This window comes from Equus przewalskii, chromosome 1 (assembly GCF_037783145.1).
Source record: "Equus przewalskii isolate Varuska chromosome 1, EquPr2, whole genome shotgun sequence".
Taxonomy (NCBI): domain Eukaryota; kingdom Metazoa; phylum Chordata; class Mammalia; order Perissodactyla; family Equidae; genus Equus; species Equus przewalskii.
Window position 1 is genome coordinate 90,698,151 of NC_091831.1, and position 16,960 is coordinate 90,715,110.

A 16,960-nucleotide genomic window follows, 5' to 3' on the forward strand; every position below is an offset into this window, starting at 1 on the left:
GGCTCATTCGACTTGGATCCCACCTGCACTTTCCTACTCCACGGTTTGGACCTTGGGTTCTTCTGAAAGCAATCTAAGGTCTCCTATGAAACAAAGGCACACAGCTCGAGAAAGGCAGCAAAGTTTGTAAGCCCCAAGAGTTTCTTCTTAAATCAAGACAAAATGTTTTCTTTTTTTCTTTTTAAGATTTTATTTTTCCTTTTTCTCCCCAAAGCCCCCTGGTACATAGTTGTTTATTTTTAGTTGTGGGTCCTTCTAATTGTGGCATGTGGGATGCTGCCTCAACGTGGCTTGATGAGCAGTGCCATGTCTGCGCCCAGGATCCAAACCAGTGAAACCCTGGGCCACCGAAGCGGAGCATGCAAACTTAACCACTCAGCCACGGGGCCGGCCCCACAAAACGTTTTCTTATTCACTATTTCCCTGGATGGAAAGATGGAGGAAAAGACTGCAGGAGCCCACACTTTCTGATCCATGCATCCTTTATTCCACGACCCACCGCCGTGCCGCAGCTGGGCAACAGCACACAAGCTGACAATCAACCGCAGTCCAGCTGTACAACAATCTGAGGCTTACAGTACATTTAAGGCTTTGAAATTTGAAAAGAAAAAAAAATTCAAAATATAACCAAAGAATCCCCAAACCCAAACCCCCAACCGTACGAGCAGTGTAGCAATTTTAGGCATCTCACATTTTCTGATGCTTATTCGGTGCAACTCCAGTGTCAAAACCCAAATAACTCCTAAACTAAAAAGATTTAGTCAAATTCTAATTACATAAATTCTTCAAAGCATAAACTTGTTAATTTTGTTTTGTCTTGGAAATGTTATAAAATTTTTTAATAGCAAAACATAGGAATAAAAACATATTAACAAAATGTATTCAATCATTTACATTACAAGCAAGGAGTCCGCAGCTCATTGTGGTAGCCTGACGAAAGAAAATTACCCATTAAGAATCTATGCACAATGTAATTGCAACTATATACAGTACTTTAAAAAAGCCTATAAGAGGACTTTAAGAAAGAAAGTCTGCTAGGCTCTTTATTAGACCAACCAGACAATCAAAATATTAAAACTCTTGGACTAGTAATAAATTTACACTTAAAAAAAAGAAAACCCCAGATTCCTTTTGTTTAAGAATATTCCAGTTATATTTATACGGTTCCAGTTGGTGAAGCTGCTCATGAGAGTTCCACTAACCCACCCTTCCACTGATTTGTTTGGGGGGAAAGATCGGCATGTTAACGAAAATCAACAAAAGCATTTTCATCACAATAGTTTTCCAGTTACACTATCACAGCTTCACAAATGGACTGAACCCATGAATCCAGTGGCTGAAAGAGGGCTGCGGATCAAATACTGAGAACGTTGGTGGACAGAGGTCTGAGTCCTGCATAAATGAGTCATGAATGATGGGGAAGGTAGAGACGTGAGCATCCTTTATACGGCACGAGGGGACCGTCCCCCAGCCAGTCAGCTCTCACCCCCATTCCTGCAAGGAAAGGAAGCTGGAAATCATGACTGCTCAGTTGAACATGTTGTGTGAATCAGGAGACCCAGCTCTAGACAGAAAAGGCTGAGATTCCCCTAGATCTGTGAGGAGAACATCGTGCAGCCAGCACTTCCTCGTGGTGAGTGCGCCAGTGCAGCGATCCAGTTAAAGCATGTGCCAGACGGAGGACTCTTGTGTTCACAGTAAATGAGGTAAGATGGAGCGGTCTTCTTCAGGAGTTGGGAAGTTCGTGAGATATGAACTGTTTTAGTCTTTCTAGGTATTGTGCGTAAAGCTCTATGTCATTATGCCCGGCGCCTTCGACCCAAAGGGGCTCCACGGCCCGGGGACAGCGCTCATACATTGCCAGGCCGTGGGAGAAATCAATGACCTCGTCCTCTGTCCCGTGAATGACCAGCACAGGAGAGGTGACTTTAGATATCTTGTCGATGCTGCAAAACAGATGGGGGAGGGGGAGAGAGGTCTCCTTCAGTTATGCTCTCAGACAACACACATCACACTTAATGGAACCGAATCGGCAGCCAGGGGCGAGGGGGGGCAACACTGTGGGTTTTTCCCCCCCTCATTTTTATACTAATTCTTTTTTTAAAAAACAAACTTTTCATTATGGAATCATTTTGGATTTGCAGGAAAGGTGCAAAGATAATATAGAGTGCCTAAAAACCCTTAACCCGTTTCCCATATGGTTAACACTGTATACACCACCACCACGGTACATCTTCAGAAGCAAGAAACCAGCGTCAGTTCGCTGTGAGTAACTCAACTCCAGAGTTTATTTGGATTTCGTTAGTTTTTCCACTGATGTCCCTTTCCTGTTCCAGGATCCAACTGAGAATATTGCACTGCATTTCGCCATTGAATCTTTGTAAAGCAGTTTATTAAAAACAGAACTCTTCAAAACCATCAGACCAACAATCCGGTAACTAAGCTCTCTGATATATTCATGTTTTTGAGAGAGGATTTTTAAAAAAAATAAACAGGCTAGAACTTAACGGATCTGCATAAATGTCTCTTGTGAAAGCTGGACACTTAATCCAGGGCTATTCGAGTTCTCAGAAGTCTTCTTTGAGAGCTGTCTTCAGACTCGATCAACAAACTCCTCACAAGCCTCGCTCCATCAAAGCTAATGCCTCATTTTTGATAAAAACTGTAGTACTCAGCTTGAAAACGTAATGTAAGGTCGAGACTGGATTACAAATGATGTGACTGTTTACAAAAATCAAATGTACCCTTAGAGGAGGAGGAATGCGTGAGGATCTCCAGAAGAATGTGCTGCGGGCTCTGGAGGCATTTCCCAACGAGGAATTCAAACAACTCTGAGCTGGGCTGGGCTCTGCTCGGCGTAGAGGCGCCTTCTCTGAGGCCAGACAAATCTAGAGAGGGGAGTCTCTGTCCAGCCCATCCCTCCTACAGCTGATTTTCTCTCCGAATCTGATCCTAGTCAAAGTTACAAGAGGATACCAACTGGTACTACCTGTAGGGATCTCTTCGTTAAAAATAACAACTAATATTTATTGAACATTTCCCACAGCCAGGTACTTTCCATACAAAACCTCATTTAATCTTCAGAGACACAGTGAGAGAAGGAAGACCCTCTCTGTTCAACCAAGGAGGGAACTGAGGCTCAGAGAGAGGATTAAAAAACAGATATGAGGTCGAGGTGATAATAAAGAGCTCTGACACCAGTTACACGTCCCAAAGACCTACCAGCAACCATTGTATGGCCTTCATTAACAACCCACAAGCTGCCAACCACTTCAAGACATCCCGGGAGGGTGACAAACCCTCACCAGCCAAGGCACCTGCCACGATCAGAGGCACCGTGTGTGGCAGCATTCGGTCTCACAGACTGAGAGTCTTGTTTAGAAACCTGCTTTTCTCCTACGTTTATCTTTAAAGTGGACACTTCTTCTAAGAATGCTAGCAGCGCAATCATATTCAATCAAAAAGATTTTTACGGACAGTGAGAAGGGGCTCCACCCCGGAGGGCGCTCGTGAAGTGAAACGCCACGTCTGACTCTAAACGCAAAGGGACTACAAGGACATAAACTAGAAACCAAATAAGGATCAGGACTCCTTTTATTTATCTTTTTTTAGCATTAAAAGGAAACGTGGACATACCTTCCTTTATAGAGAAGAACACAGACAGGACTCCTCTGTTCGGTGGCGACGGACCCCGTGAGAAAACCGTCAGCCAATTCAACTACTGATGAGTCACGCGACTGGTAACGGTCTGAAATCTGTCGTATTAGCACCGTACGGCACTGAAGAGGAGGAACGGCCTTTTTTGGCTGCCTCCACTCACCACCTCAGTCAGGCAAACTGCTTAACTCTCCACAATCTTTCTCCTGATCCACAGAAGGGGGGCTGTAACCTGACCCGCTTCTTAAGGCTGCTGCGAAGAGCCAGCGAGATGGCAAGTGTGCCACATTTAGCCCGACACCTCGTGCATCAGACCAACCCAGCAAAGATCAGTTGCTAGTTTACTATGAATTAAGAAGCTGCAATTCATCACCACGGCTGTATTTTAAGGTGATGCTGATTTAAGAGTCAGGAAATCTATTCATTCTGTTGCCAGAGTAACACCCGGCACTGCTCCCCACAAACACGCTAAGTCTCTCCCTTTCAGCACACTGGCCCCTCACTGCCAATTCGGCACAAACGAGGCCACGCTGGAGATGCACATTGGCCCTACTTAGCATTCTCAGCCACTCTGCTAGAGATGCCAGTCTTGCTCAACTTTCCCAGGAAGCTGAATTTCACCAAGCCCCGGTGCAGACCGCACAGGGCTGGGGTCCACCAAGGAGCCAACAGAGGTCTCTTCTTGGGAAACGAGACAGGCTGGGAACACACGTTTATGGAACCAAACGATGTTCTTTTTTTTCCCCCCAGCAATCGCAGAATGACTGCAATTAATGGGTCAATCAAAATGCTCAAATTGTACATTATTTCTGCTGAGGCTCTTTCTACAAAATGGCACTACCAGCCGGCCAGTCCTGTGGCCACCGGCTCAGACTATGGAAAAGTTGAGAGGGCAAATGGTTTTTATTAAAAACACTTTCCTCAGCTTAGATTAAAAAAAAAAAAAGAAAATTTTCAAACAGAAGTATTCAAGAAACAATGTGCTTGCCACATTTGCATTTTCAGCACCGTTAATCATTTCTCCTCCTTCCATCAGTGGGAACTAGAAACCAGCAGGGACTCAGTTGGCAGCGGCTCTGCCCGCTCTGGGACAGCCGGTGGGGGAGGACCCCGGCGTGGGCTCTTGTTCTTGTACCTCCGGTGGCAGGTGCAGGCCCCTCTGCAGGGAAGGAGGTCCTGGTGACAGGGGAAGGGCAGGAGGAAATGAGCGGCTCTCAGGGGTCCGGGACTACGGGTGGGGTTGGTCACTTACACTGTCCCCGTGGCCCGTTACTGCCTTGCAAGTCGCTCATGGCACCCTTCCCCTCACCTGTCCTGTCTGATGGAAAAGTAAGAGGAATATCACAGCTGTGGGTGCCCACAGTGTTAGGGGCATGCAGACCCGTCAGTTGCCTCACTGCATGTTTTGCATTTAGCTCTTTGTGATTCAACAATCACGTCCATCTGAGTGAATGAATGATGCTCCACTGTGTGCTCCTTCAGAACACATGGGGACTTTCCCCTTTATCGTGCACAGACAGCTGGATCAGTCAGTCCTGGGTATCAGGATGAGCGAGGTCCTTATAGGCCAGCTGGTGGATTTTCACAAATGAGCCAGCCCAGAGGACAAAGTCCCTCATGGGCATTTGTACCATCTTCACGTCCATGTCCCCTGAGGGGCCAGCACAGGGCCCGAAGTGCGGACGCATTCAGTGCACGTTTATCGGTGGCCCAGTTAACAGTGGCATCAGATCTGAACTCAGCTCACGGGACCCTTGGCCCTGGTGGGGTCGTGACTTACCTGGGGAACGCGTCGAAGCAGTAGGTTTTCCTGGTGTCGGGAAAAGCCACGCGCAAACCCGACATGAGAGGCGAGTGGAGGATCACGGCGGCGCACTCGTACCGTGAGGCCAGGTCAACCGTGGGCACCGTCCCAATGCTCTGACCGTACAGGATGATGTTCTCAGGGCTCACACCATACCTGGAGAGACCAGAGGTTCGAGCCATTAGCTCATGTATGGAAGGAGAAAAGGAGAGAGACCGCGATGTCTTAGACTAGCAAAACTCACACATCGACCAGTTTAAAAATCACATGATCTGACGTGTACACTTCAGCTTAAAAAGAACACGACATCATAAAAACAAACATCAGGGGCCTCGCTCAGAATTAAGGGGCTGAGATTATGTCTTCCACCACATTTTGCAAAAATAATGCACACGACTTTTTCCTGGAAAATCAACTAAATAAATGCATTATCGATGTCATTTCAGTATCTATAGTCATCTCACTTCCTGTTCTTCCCTCTTTATAGTTTGATAATCATAAATGTATTTCTGAAAGAGAAACCAAAAGCATGTGTGGTAAATTGTAATACTGTTATTAAGAACCCTCCAAGTGAAGTTTTAATAATGAAAGAGAACAGTTTTAATATGAAAGATAATAGCATTTATCAGAAACAGGCACTAGGAGATAATTAATTTGAAGACAAATGTACTTTCTCTAGCCTCTTCTCGGGGCTAAACCATCCCCAGTCTTTCAGTCCATCAGTTGTCTCCTAGTTCGTTCTCTTGCAACGTTTAGTTGGATAAACGGCTCTGCACAATAAAGACGTTTCCTGGCCTCCTCTGCAGCCTGGTGTACAGAGAACGAAGCTCTGGCCACTGGGATGTGAGCAACCTGTGGTCACAGCTTTAGAGAAAAGGCTGTGCCCCCCTTCCCCCGCCCCCCACTTGTTGGTGGGAGGCAGGCGTCGAGGTGAGCCAACCTCAGCCCCACAAGGAAGAATGTAGCACTGCAGACACAGTGATGGAACAACACAGAAGGGTCCTAGGAAAAGAGGTACTCATTAACCTACAATGGAGATCCAGAATATATAAAGAGCACCCAGAAATGAAAAAGAAAGAGACAGAAGCAATGGAGGCAGATGACAGGAGAGGAAACGTGAATGCCTGACACACATAAAAAGACGATGCCCAAACTCGTCAGCACAGGACACACAAATTAAATCCACGAGTTCTGGTTTCACACCCAAGAGAGGGGCAGGAACTAAAGTGAGACGACGTCGAGGGACAGCGAGGACAATGAGGAGGGGAGCTCTGTCACACTGCTGTGGAAGGATAAACTGGTGCAAACACTCGGGAAAATAACTTGATAGTCTCTGTAGAGGTGAAGCCTATGGTCCAACAAGTCCGCTTCTCGATGTAAACACCTACTGTGGCTTATACGACAATGTGACGCCCTTTCTGAGCTCAGCCGCCAATGACAAGAACTGTCGACCTACAGCTGAGGGGGGGTGGTGGTGGAGGATTTCGGCTCAGCTTCCTCCCCCTCAAGCTCCCTGAAAACTCCATAGGAAAATGGGGCCCTTAAGGAGGAATTTGGGGAGGGGATGGTTATTTCTGGGGGGTAAGCGTTGGGATGTGCTTCAGAGAGCCGACACCTGGCCTGTGCCGTGAGGGGCAGATGGGTTAAACACGTGGGGATGCACAGGGTCGAGCGCACACAATGCAGCAATGGGAAGCCCAGGGCGGGCAGGGAGTCCAGCCAGCGGCTCAGGGCGGCTGGGGAGCCGAGACAGAGCTGGGTGGGCCAGCGGGGGATGTGTCTGGGAGGAGCTCGAATGGGCAGCTAAAGGGTTAGAGCTTGTCGTGGAGAAGATGCGGGGCTCCTGGAAGTGTCCAAGGGTGAGAGACAGGAACAAAGTTACGCCTTGAGGAGATTCATCTTTCAGTGGCATGCAGGACGGAGGGCGGAAGCATGAAAAGGGAGCCAGGAGAAAGTTAAGGGACTATCAAGAATCATACAGGGAAGAGGAAAGAGTCTAAAAAATTTAAACAAACAAACAGAAAAAAAAGAGATGCTCTGTCTGCCCCAGACACAGGTAGAAAAACACCTGCTCAGAACCAGGATCCTCCTCCTCTTTCTACAGGGAAGTGTCTGTGTGGCCCCAGCCCCTGGAACATGCCACCATCCAACACAGCTGTGCCAGATGGAAAAGCGTCCCAGGATGCAGGTCCCGCCTGCTCGTCTTGCGTGGGGCTTCATTTCAGTCGGAAGAACAAGGTATCGAAAAACGGTCAGCAAAAGGAGTTATGATGCCGAGGTCTGAGGAAGGATCTTACGGCTGTAGCAGCCTGTGCCCAAAATCCCCAAGCCAGAGACTGTGGATTTTAAAACACAGCCCCCTCCACCAGAACTAAATGGGAAGAGACATCAGAAAGGAACACCGTTCTAGCGCATCCGCCAGCCATCGCACGGGAAAACGCCCTCTACTGAAGGACAGTTATCCCAGGACCTCTCCCAGCGCAGCTGTCCTTCCTTACGGGACAGGGACGTCCACCTCAGCAGGAGATTTTAAGCAAGTTCAGGGATCCTTGGGGAGAACATAAGTAAGATTAGGGGTCTCCTCCCTCCGCAATTTTCACCAGATTTTCAAAGTTGTCTATGATCCCCAAAAGCGTACGAGCCGCTGCATACAGCATGGTGGTGGTGGTCAGGAGGAGGGGGTCAGAAGGCAGAGAAGAGCATCCCCAAACCCCACACTCGGAGTGCAGGCTCTCTCCACCGTGGCCACTCTTGTCAGTTCATTTTGTTATCAGTTATAAAAAAAAATAAATCATCAATGAAAGAAAAATCTAAGAGGAGGGGAAAACTGAAAACGGAGGGCAGTACATGAAGAACAGAAGATAAGGGATGGTTAATGCTAGAAATCAAAACTAAAGTAAAAGCATTCCAGCTCACACTGGCAGCAGACTGGCCCCGCCTCTTTGATCGAATCTGAAGGGTGGTGGGGAAGATGTGGGATAACCTACTGCGGTCACGAGTAAGTGTTAATCCCACTTACTGTGATGGTCAAAGCTGCTTTTCTGGTGTCCTGATCCTGTTTCTACGTGACACTCCTTCGACCTCGGGGGCAGCACTGAACAAATAAGGGAGAAATGGACCCAGCCAGCCAGGTGGGCGAGGTGGGTGCGCGGTTACTTGCACAGCCAGCCGTTTCTCGAGTGTCCTAAACTCGTCCTTCCTCAGAGATGCGGTCGCCTTTAAGTGCCTCAGGGAGAAGCTTGAGCTACTCCACAGAAGGACCCTCAGCTCCGAGCCCTCCACCCACAGGCACCAGGACACACCCAGGACCAGTCTCGGCAGACTCTACCTTTGATGGACAGACCCACGTTCTTAGAGACGTCCAACACTTTGCAACTCAAAGTTTCCCCTGGAAGACTCCACCAGGAAAACCACAAAAAATACTAACCAAAGAGGGAAAAAAAAATCAGCAAATTGTATTACACTAAAATCAAGAACTTTGGTCATCAGAAGACACCACTAACAAAGTGAAAAGGCAAACGGCCAAGTGGGAAAAGAGTTGCCACATCATATAACCAACAAGGGACTCTATCTAGAATATGCAAAGAACTACTACAAATCAATAAGAAAAAGACAAACAACCAGACAGAAAGATGGCATTTCATACAAACAAGCATTTGATAAAAGAAGAAATCTAAATGGCAGGAAGGGAGAGGAGGAGGAGGGAAACAAGAATTACTCATCTTTATTAGTCTACAGGGAAATGCAATTTAAAGCCATAATCACACTTAACCAGACTAACAAAAATCTGAAAGTCTGACAAAGCATCAGCAAAGATGGGACAACAGGGGCTCTCACTCACTCCTCATGGGGGTGCAAGCTGATAGACCCACTCTGGGAAAAGTTCGGCAATATCAAGTAAAACCGAGGATACGTTAACAGGAGCCCAATGACCTGGTAATGCTGCTCCCAGATACATTCGCCACTGAAATGAGCGCTTACGCACGAGAAATACACATACGATATCTGTGGGCAGACGTCTACACGGCTGGAGACAACTCTAACGGTCATCAACAGTGGGATGGATAAGTAAACCGTGGGATGGATAGTCGACCCACAGACCACCACACCACACCAACGAATCTTCAAGGCGTGCTGTGAATCGAAAGGAGCAGACGCAACAGAATGCACGCTGTGCAATGCTGTTTGCAAGAAATTAAAACCCACCCCAATTAAACTTTATTTTGGGGGGACACTTAATTGGGTAGTACACCTACAAGGAAGCACAAGCAAGGGAGTGAAGCCCTACAATTCAGGAGAGTGGCTCAGGATGGGGAAGGGAAAGAGTTATGACTTGGGAAGAAGTACATTTGGCGGGGGGTGGAGAACGCTGGCTAAAGTCTGTCTTGTCACAAAAGTTCCTTTTCCAATTCATTAAGCTGAACAACTACATTTTATGAACATTTCTATCTGGCTGTTACATTTCACAACAAAAAATGTCTTTTAAAAGTTCACCAGTCACTTCAGATATGGAGGCAGCCCCCCGCCCCCAAAAGCTGTTACAACTCATGGTAGATCTTGGGCTAAAACTAAATCTTGTAAGAAAACATGAGGCCACTAAAAATTATGTCTCATAAAGAGTTAATGTGGGGAAAACTCATATTAAAATGTTCATTAAAAAGCAGTCTACAAAAACCAGCACAATTATGTTCCTGAAAACAAAATCTATATACAGAAAAGGGACTTGAAAGCTAGCTATTAAAATGGTAATAATGGTTATCTTCAGGAGGTGACACTGGGTAGTTTTTCTCCTTTCAAATTTTCATTTATAATCTCCTTTAATTATTAGGTAGTGACTTGTTAAAAAAAAAAAAAATAAGGAAAGCAAGATCGCCAGACCTCTTCACACGGAGTCATAAGCATTCTGCTAACTGCTGGTCTTCTTATTTTTGAAAAGGGTTTTGGAAACTGTAAAGTGCTAGTCAAGTGTTCAGATCTGTTAGCACTATTATGGTGAGGACTTTTCCGCTGCTGTTCCTGTCTTTTCTACACCGTCTGACAACAAATGAGGAGGTGGGGACAGGGTGGGGAGGCGGGTAATTCTTTGAAGGGATCAAAGACTTTCGGGGAGAACTCTAAGAGGCCTCTATTCCAGCACCTTCCTCCTGCAAATGGGGACACTGAAGTACGTACTTTTCACCGTACCATTAGAGTTTGTTTGTGGTGGAAAAAATGGCAGAAGATTGATTACCTCTACACCAATGGTTCCAAAATGAGAAGTATCTGCAGTTCTCAGGAATGTTTTAGAAACGTTAACTGCTTTACTTAAAAAATTTCCACACTTAGAGATTTTAACGGGTTTGTGGATTCCTCAAACTATCAATGTTGACTGACACTGAGTAAAAAGGGTGGACCCAGATGTTACAGCCCTTTCAGCTCCCGAATTAAACTAAAAGAGGAAAAAAAGGAATGGTAAACGGAATCTACTTACTAAGTCTGTGGTGAAACATGGGGCATTTTAAGATCACAGCTTTTTAAAAGAGAGAGCAGGAGCAAGTGAAAAGCATTTTTTCAAAAACATCAACAACCCCACAGTCCAAAACCTTTCTTCTAAAATAAAACAGAAGTTAAAACGCTACCAACCTGGGACAAGACAGATTCACAGCAGGCAGAAACAACCCCGGTGAAACAGAAGCATTCCTGCAGGATTTTCTGCACTTTTATTTACAATTTCCTATTTTCAGGTATCATGATAGCAAAGCGTTAGAAGCGATTCCTTCTCGCCAGCACCAGCCTTGTGGGCGGGATGCTGGGAACAGGAGCAACAGCGGCAATGGATGCCCTGGAAACAATGTTTTCTTCAATGCCTCCAGCCCCTGAGACAGTCTTTTACAGGTAAACTTCCCCGTTGCCCAAATAGAAAGACACAAGACGGGGTGGGCGACTTCCAGTCAGGAAGCTACTGAGGCAGTTTCTCCACAGCCCTACACCCGGCCCATTTTCCCTCGTTCCCTGGCTTTTGGGGAAGAAGTGTCGCTTTTCCATACCAAGGCTGACCTTCCGCTTGCGTGCTGGATTGCGCCCTCCCATGACTTTGAGCATCTCCTCCCCCACCCACACAGAATTCGTCTTATTCCCAACACCACCTATATCCCCAAGTCCCTGAATCTAACAGACTGTCTTCATCAGTGCTTCATCCTCGACACTACGGCCCCATCTCCTACCTCGATTTCCCCACCATAAGGCCCCTGAAACCCACCTTTCACTCCTACAACATCCTGCAAGCTGCCACCAGAAGTACCCAACCCAACCACTTTTTCTTACTCCTCATCCAATTTGACTTCTCCTTGGCAGTTTACACTATAAATGATGACTTTCTTCTTAAAATCTATTCCTGGGTCTCTGGGACCTTGCGTCACTCTCAGCCCCTCCTCCACTCCCAGCACGGAGGGGCATGGTCTCCTTTACCAGCTGCATCTTCCTACCGCATTCTTACATCTTTTCTCCAGGTGATTTCACTGAACCCCATGACTTCAACTATCAACTCTGCCGGCAATTCTCAAATTTTTACTTCCAGCCTGCTCTTTCTCCTAAGATCCAGAGCAGAATGGCACCTGCCCGAAGGAAGCGAAGGTAAATGGAATGAAATGCCCCCTGTGCCCACCTACGTCCTAAGTGCTGTCACTGACCTCACATCTCGTTTGATCTTCAAGTGATCCTGCGAGGGGGCATCCTTGCCCCCACTTTGTACATGAGGAACTTGAGAGTAAAGTTAAGGAACTTCCTCAAGGTCCTACAGCTAGTAAGTGGTGGGGCTGTGAATTTAATACGGTTACTGGACAGGGGGAAATTTCAAACTCAACGTGTCTAAAACCAAATTCATTATCTTCTCTCCTCAAAACCTTCTCAATGGCTCGATCATCAAGGTGGAATTCTAAAAACCACATCCCCCTCTGCTGCCCATTTAGTGTCTAACGTCAGGATGAAGAGAAAGACAAATTATGAAAAGTAGTGAACTGTTAAATGACAAATTCGGCTGAGGATCTAAACTTGGTTCTGGCAGTGATCTATCAGGTGGGTGATCATGGACACCGTGGGTTAGTTTCCACGCCTCGAAGATGGCACCTGTTTTTTCTTTTAATGTGGTCAAAAAATACTTGCTGAGCACATCCTTTGAATGAGGCCGGGACCTCTAGGGGATAGAAAGATGAATATAAAATGGTTGGCGGTCTCAAGGAGCATATAGTCCGGTTGGGGAGTCAAGGCACGTACAGGAAAACACCGAGGGACAGTCAGAAGTAAGGTCTAAACATGAGATGAGGGATAAGGACACAGAATGCCAGAGCAGATGAAGCAAGAGATTCAAGGTCAGGCCAGGTGAAAGCTGTGGGCAAAGGGTCTCCTTGTTTTGGTCAACTATCCATCTCCTTCCATGTCAAACTGACACATGTTTTTATCAGACTCCCCTGGACGTCCTCGTGAAATTGTGGTCCTGACTTAAATAAGGAGCTATTTTCTGCACACTGATCTCTAGAGAAAGCTCATTCTCCCCCAGGGAGATAAAATATATTCATTTTATAGCACAGCCACCATCAAGTCAGAGTGCCACCATCTCTTGCTGGGGTAAGTCTGGGGCTGCCCTGGGGTCCCATGGCGGGTTCTGACCCTCGGCATGTGCACACACAGCTCAGACTTCTATTTAAAGAAGGACTGGAACTGGGCCAGGAGGTCTGATCTTAACAATGAGAACTCGAGGGCTTTCAAAGAACCACTAAGAGGCCCTAGTTTCACAGCATCTGAAACATGAGCATCACATAAAACTAAGACCTGCATCCCTGAGCATCCCCTCCCGGGGACCATCTGTTTCCCCACTTCTCCACTCACCCTTCTTGGATGGGCTCACAGCCTCTAGTCCCGCAAATTTCTCACAGGTCAGAATTCTGATTCTGTCCACACCTAAGCACAGTCCATCCTCTGCAACCCCCAGTGGTCCAACCCCAGAATCCTTTGACCTCTGATCTTCCTACTTTTGCCAATCCCCAGTCCTGGGCCTGGGCTTAGGTAAGAGGAAGGGTCAGAGGAGGAGGCAGGGAGGCAGTCTACACACAGTTGAGGTCGCCTTCTCCCACCGCCAAGACCACGGCTCCATCCAAGCGGCCAGAGCAGCAAGCACAGCCCGGAAAATGGAATCCATGACGTTTCCGATCAGAGTCTACAGTAAGGGCCCAGAACGCATCCAGTCTTGGTACTAGCACCTCTTCTCTCTAAGGAACTCAAGATATGGCCTCGGAGAAAAGATACCAACATGACCGGGTGAGGCTGCACCGTGCTGCACGTGGGAGGCCAGCAGGGGAAGTCACAGAGAGTAAGTAACGAGGTCAGATAAGCTCCAGCCTGAGTAGCTGGGAAGATGAAAGCTGTTGGCATCAAGGGGTCAGTTAGGCAGCAGAATCAGGAAGTCTGCGTTGCGTGGAACAGGTAGGACAAGAAAACAAAATAAAAGCAAACGTAGGCACAGACCAGGGGGCAAGGATTCGGAAGTCAGACAGGGGGCCAGTACAGCCCAAAGGTCAGAGCTCATGAAGCATCTGCAGATTAGGTACGCGGCCCCAGCGGTTTAAAAACAAAGAGGAAAATGCCCACAGAGGAAAAGACTTGAGTCAGGGAGAAGCAGCCAGGCAGCAGCTCACCCGTCAGTTCACAGGAATATCTGGATGACGCAGGGTGAGGGGGCAAAGAGCAGGGTGGGTTCTGATACAAACATGGTGGGAAACTCAAAGGGCAGAGCAGCAACTGAGGCTGTGGGGAGCTGGGGTCAGCGCGAGAGCTCACAGGTGGGCTGTGGGCCTTAAACACCTGCCATTAGGGGATGGTGCGAGGAATGAAGTGTCTGCATCAGCAAAGGTGCTTGATAAACTTCTGCTGTTCCTATCACGTCCTTCTTGAAATGCCCTTCTCCTTGGCCGTCCCCAGCATCATGCCAGCCAGACTTAGTCTCACCTTGCTGGGCACTCACTTGCTGACTCCTTTGCTCCTCTCCCACACTCCCTCCGAGTCCAACCCTCACCCGCTTCTGGAATCTTTTCTCTTCATATTTGTTTCCTTGTAGAGCTCTTCCAGTGCCAGAGCCTAGCACGGTGCCTGATACATAGCAATTGGGCAACAAATATTCATTACGAAATGAACACATGGGTGCCTAGGGTTTCTAAAATGTTTATTCGCTCCCAGCATCTCAGCTCAGCTCCAGCCCCACCCCCTTCCCTTCTATTGGCATTTCTTCCATTTCTTCCCGAGCCACCCATCACCTCCCAAACCTGACCCTTCATGCTCCCTCCCCAAATCTTTCCATTTCTACACATCTCCACACCCTTTACCTCACAGGCTTGAGAGTTAGGAGGAATTTTTCACTCTCTTCTCCCCCTCACATACACTTAGTCACTAAGTCTTGCCATTCCTATCTCTGAGATGTTTCCCAGACGGTCACCTTCCTGACACCACTTCTGTTGCTTGTGGCCGCATCTGGTGGTCAGTCGATGGGGATCTGCCTGTCAGTCCGGCAAATGAACGAGCGCAGTCTCCCCAGTGGTAAACATCACCACAGGTACCCAGAGCCTGTTACCGAGAAGTCTTTCTGGAACCCTCACCATCACTGCCTCCATCCATCCCCATGATGCTCACCCTGGTCCAGTGGGTCCTGACTGCTCAAAGCACCCACCCGTTCTGCCCTATCCTTCAGTGTATCGCTCTATGGTTGGAGAGAGAGCAGGTGTTCTGGTTCCCGACTGACAACCTGGTTTGCATCCACTGCCTTACTCTGACTCACGCTAACTGCACGCATCCTGGCTTCTCCCTTCTCCCCGGGTCAGAGGCTGGGAGTCTCCTGGCCTAATCAACGCCCACCTCTGACCTCTCCTCTTTGCTCCCAGACCTGCCTTCTCCCCAGCTCTATCTATAGGAGCCGCCACACTCATTTGCTCCCCACTCTAATCCAGCCTGAACTTTCCCATCAGACAGATCTTCCTTAAACAACATCAACCAAAGAAACGTCTGTTACTTTGCTAATCACACCCTTCAGCAGACCACTGTCCTCGGGATAAAAGTCCATGCCACAGACTGACCCCACAGTCTGGCCACACCTTGCGATCCAACCTTCTCTCTGTGGGGACCTTCTGCTGCTGCGGTCGGACTCCTCACGGTGTCAGAAACACTCTGCCTGGAAGGTCCTCACACCTCCCCAGAGAAACTCTGGGTCCTTCAGGTCCACTCCAGTCCTGCCTCCTCACACACTTTGCCTCACCACCCAGGTCTACATGTGGCATGTTCTTTCCTGAGCCTTTCGCTCGAGTACTTACAATGTGATGGACTGCTTTGCGGCATTTCCTACACTGCCCATGAGATTTTAAGCTCCACAAAGGTATGTAAAATTGTACTATATTGGGGGCCAGCCCCGTGGCATACTGGTTAAGTTTGTGCACTCTGCTTTGGCAGCCTGGGGTTCGCTGGTTTGGATCCTGGGCATGGACCTACACACCACTCATCAAGCCATGCTGTGGTGGTATCCTGCATACAAAATAGAGAAGGACTGGCAAGGAGGTTAGCTCAGGGACAATCTTCCTCAAGCAAAAAGAAGAAGATTGGCAATAGATGTTAGCTCAGGGCAAATCTTCCTCAGCAAAAAAAAAAAAAAAAAAAAAGGCACTGTATCCCTTTTGGAAAGTTAACAATACCCACACTCAGGGATTGGTACATTGGATGTATTTCTTGCTTTGAATGAAATGTGATTCTAGCCAAAGGCTGTTTTCAAACAAATTAAAACTAAATTTCATATATTGGTATCATTCCGATGGATATATAATCCACTTGAAGTTTAATACCTTCCCGGGGATCTGAATCTGAGCAGAATTTCTCATCTGCAAACTAGCAAAGCCGGGTCAGTCCATCAAGGATGACCATATTTAGTAAGCATCCATCTTTTTTAGGTTATGTAAGATTTACTTAAAACACAACACAAGGAACCAGTCTCCCAATTTCTGCCAGGGGGAAGCCGTGGCCGTGAATAATTGCCCCTGTGACAGGTGCAGTGTGTGGAGGAACCCTTGGAAACCCATGCTCTTGGTCTCGACCTCTCCAGGAGTCTATCGTCTTCAACAGTCACAGCTGTGCTGAGCTCAGGCTGATCTGCACCAGCTCAGGTTTTGGTTCCCACTCAGCTTATAGGGAATGGCCCACGGGCCCCTGCAGCCAGCGGTGAGAGTCGAGGGCTCTCGTGGAGGCTGAGAGCGCCAGGGGGATGGCGTCCCCAGGGAACGAGCACGTCACTGATAGGGTAAAACCTGCTTGCTTTCATTTTAACGTAATGCTTTTCTTTTCTGTCTACGAACACAGTGAGCTGAGCCCCCGAGACATGCTGCATCCTGTGTGAGTTCAGGACCCTGATGCGGCCGCGTCAAGAGCATTTCCATCTATTTCAGAAGAAGCATGCCTGGCACAGTTTCATTGACTTTGAAGTCAACATTTTAA

At 47.6% G+C, this 16,960-nt stretch overlaps 1 protein-coding gene across 3 annotated transcripts in view; it reads right to left on the reverse strand.

Annotated features, from left to right (window-relative positions):
* Positions 1-464: 464 nt before the first annotated feature.
* ABHD17C (abhydrolase domain containing 17C, depalmitoylase) overlaps positions 465-16,960 on the reverse strand; it is a 50,329-nt gene continuing 33,833 nt past the window's right edge. The window contains exons 2-4 of one of the 3 annotated variants that reach the window (XR_011525314.1): positions 5,438-5,617; positions 3,637-4,833; positions 465-1,946 (exon numbers count right to left, since the gene is read on the reverse strand). Coding sequence is in view for 2 of the 3 variants with exons in the window: in XM_008523306.2 (XP_008521528.2) it covers positions 1,727-1,946; positions 5,438-5,617 (400 nt within the window). In the remaining variant the exon portion in view is untranslated. The remainder of the gene's footprint in view (positions 1,947-3,636; positions 4,834-5,437; positions 5,618-16,960) is intronic. The other 2 variants (XM_070569806.1, XM_008523306.2) reach the window with 2 other exon arrangements.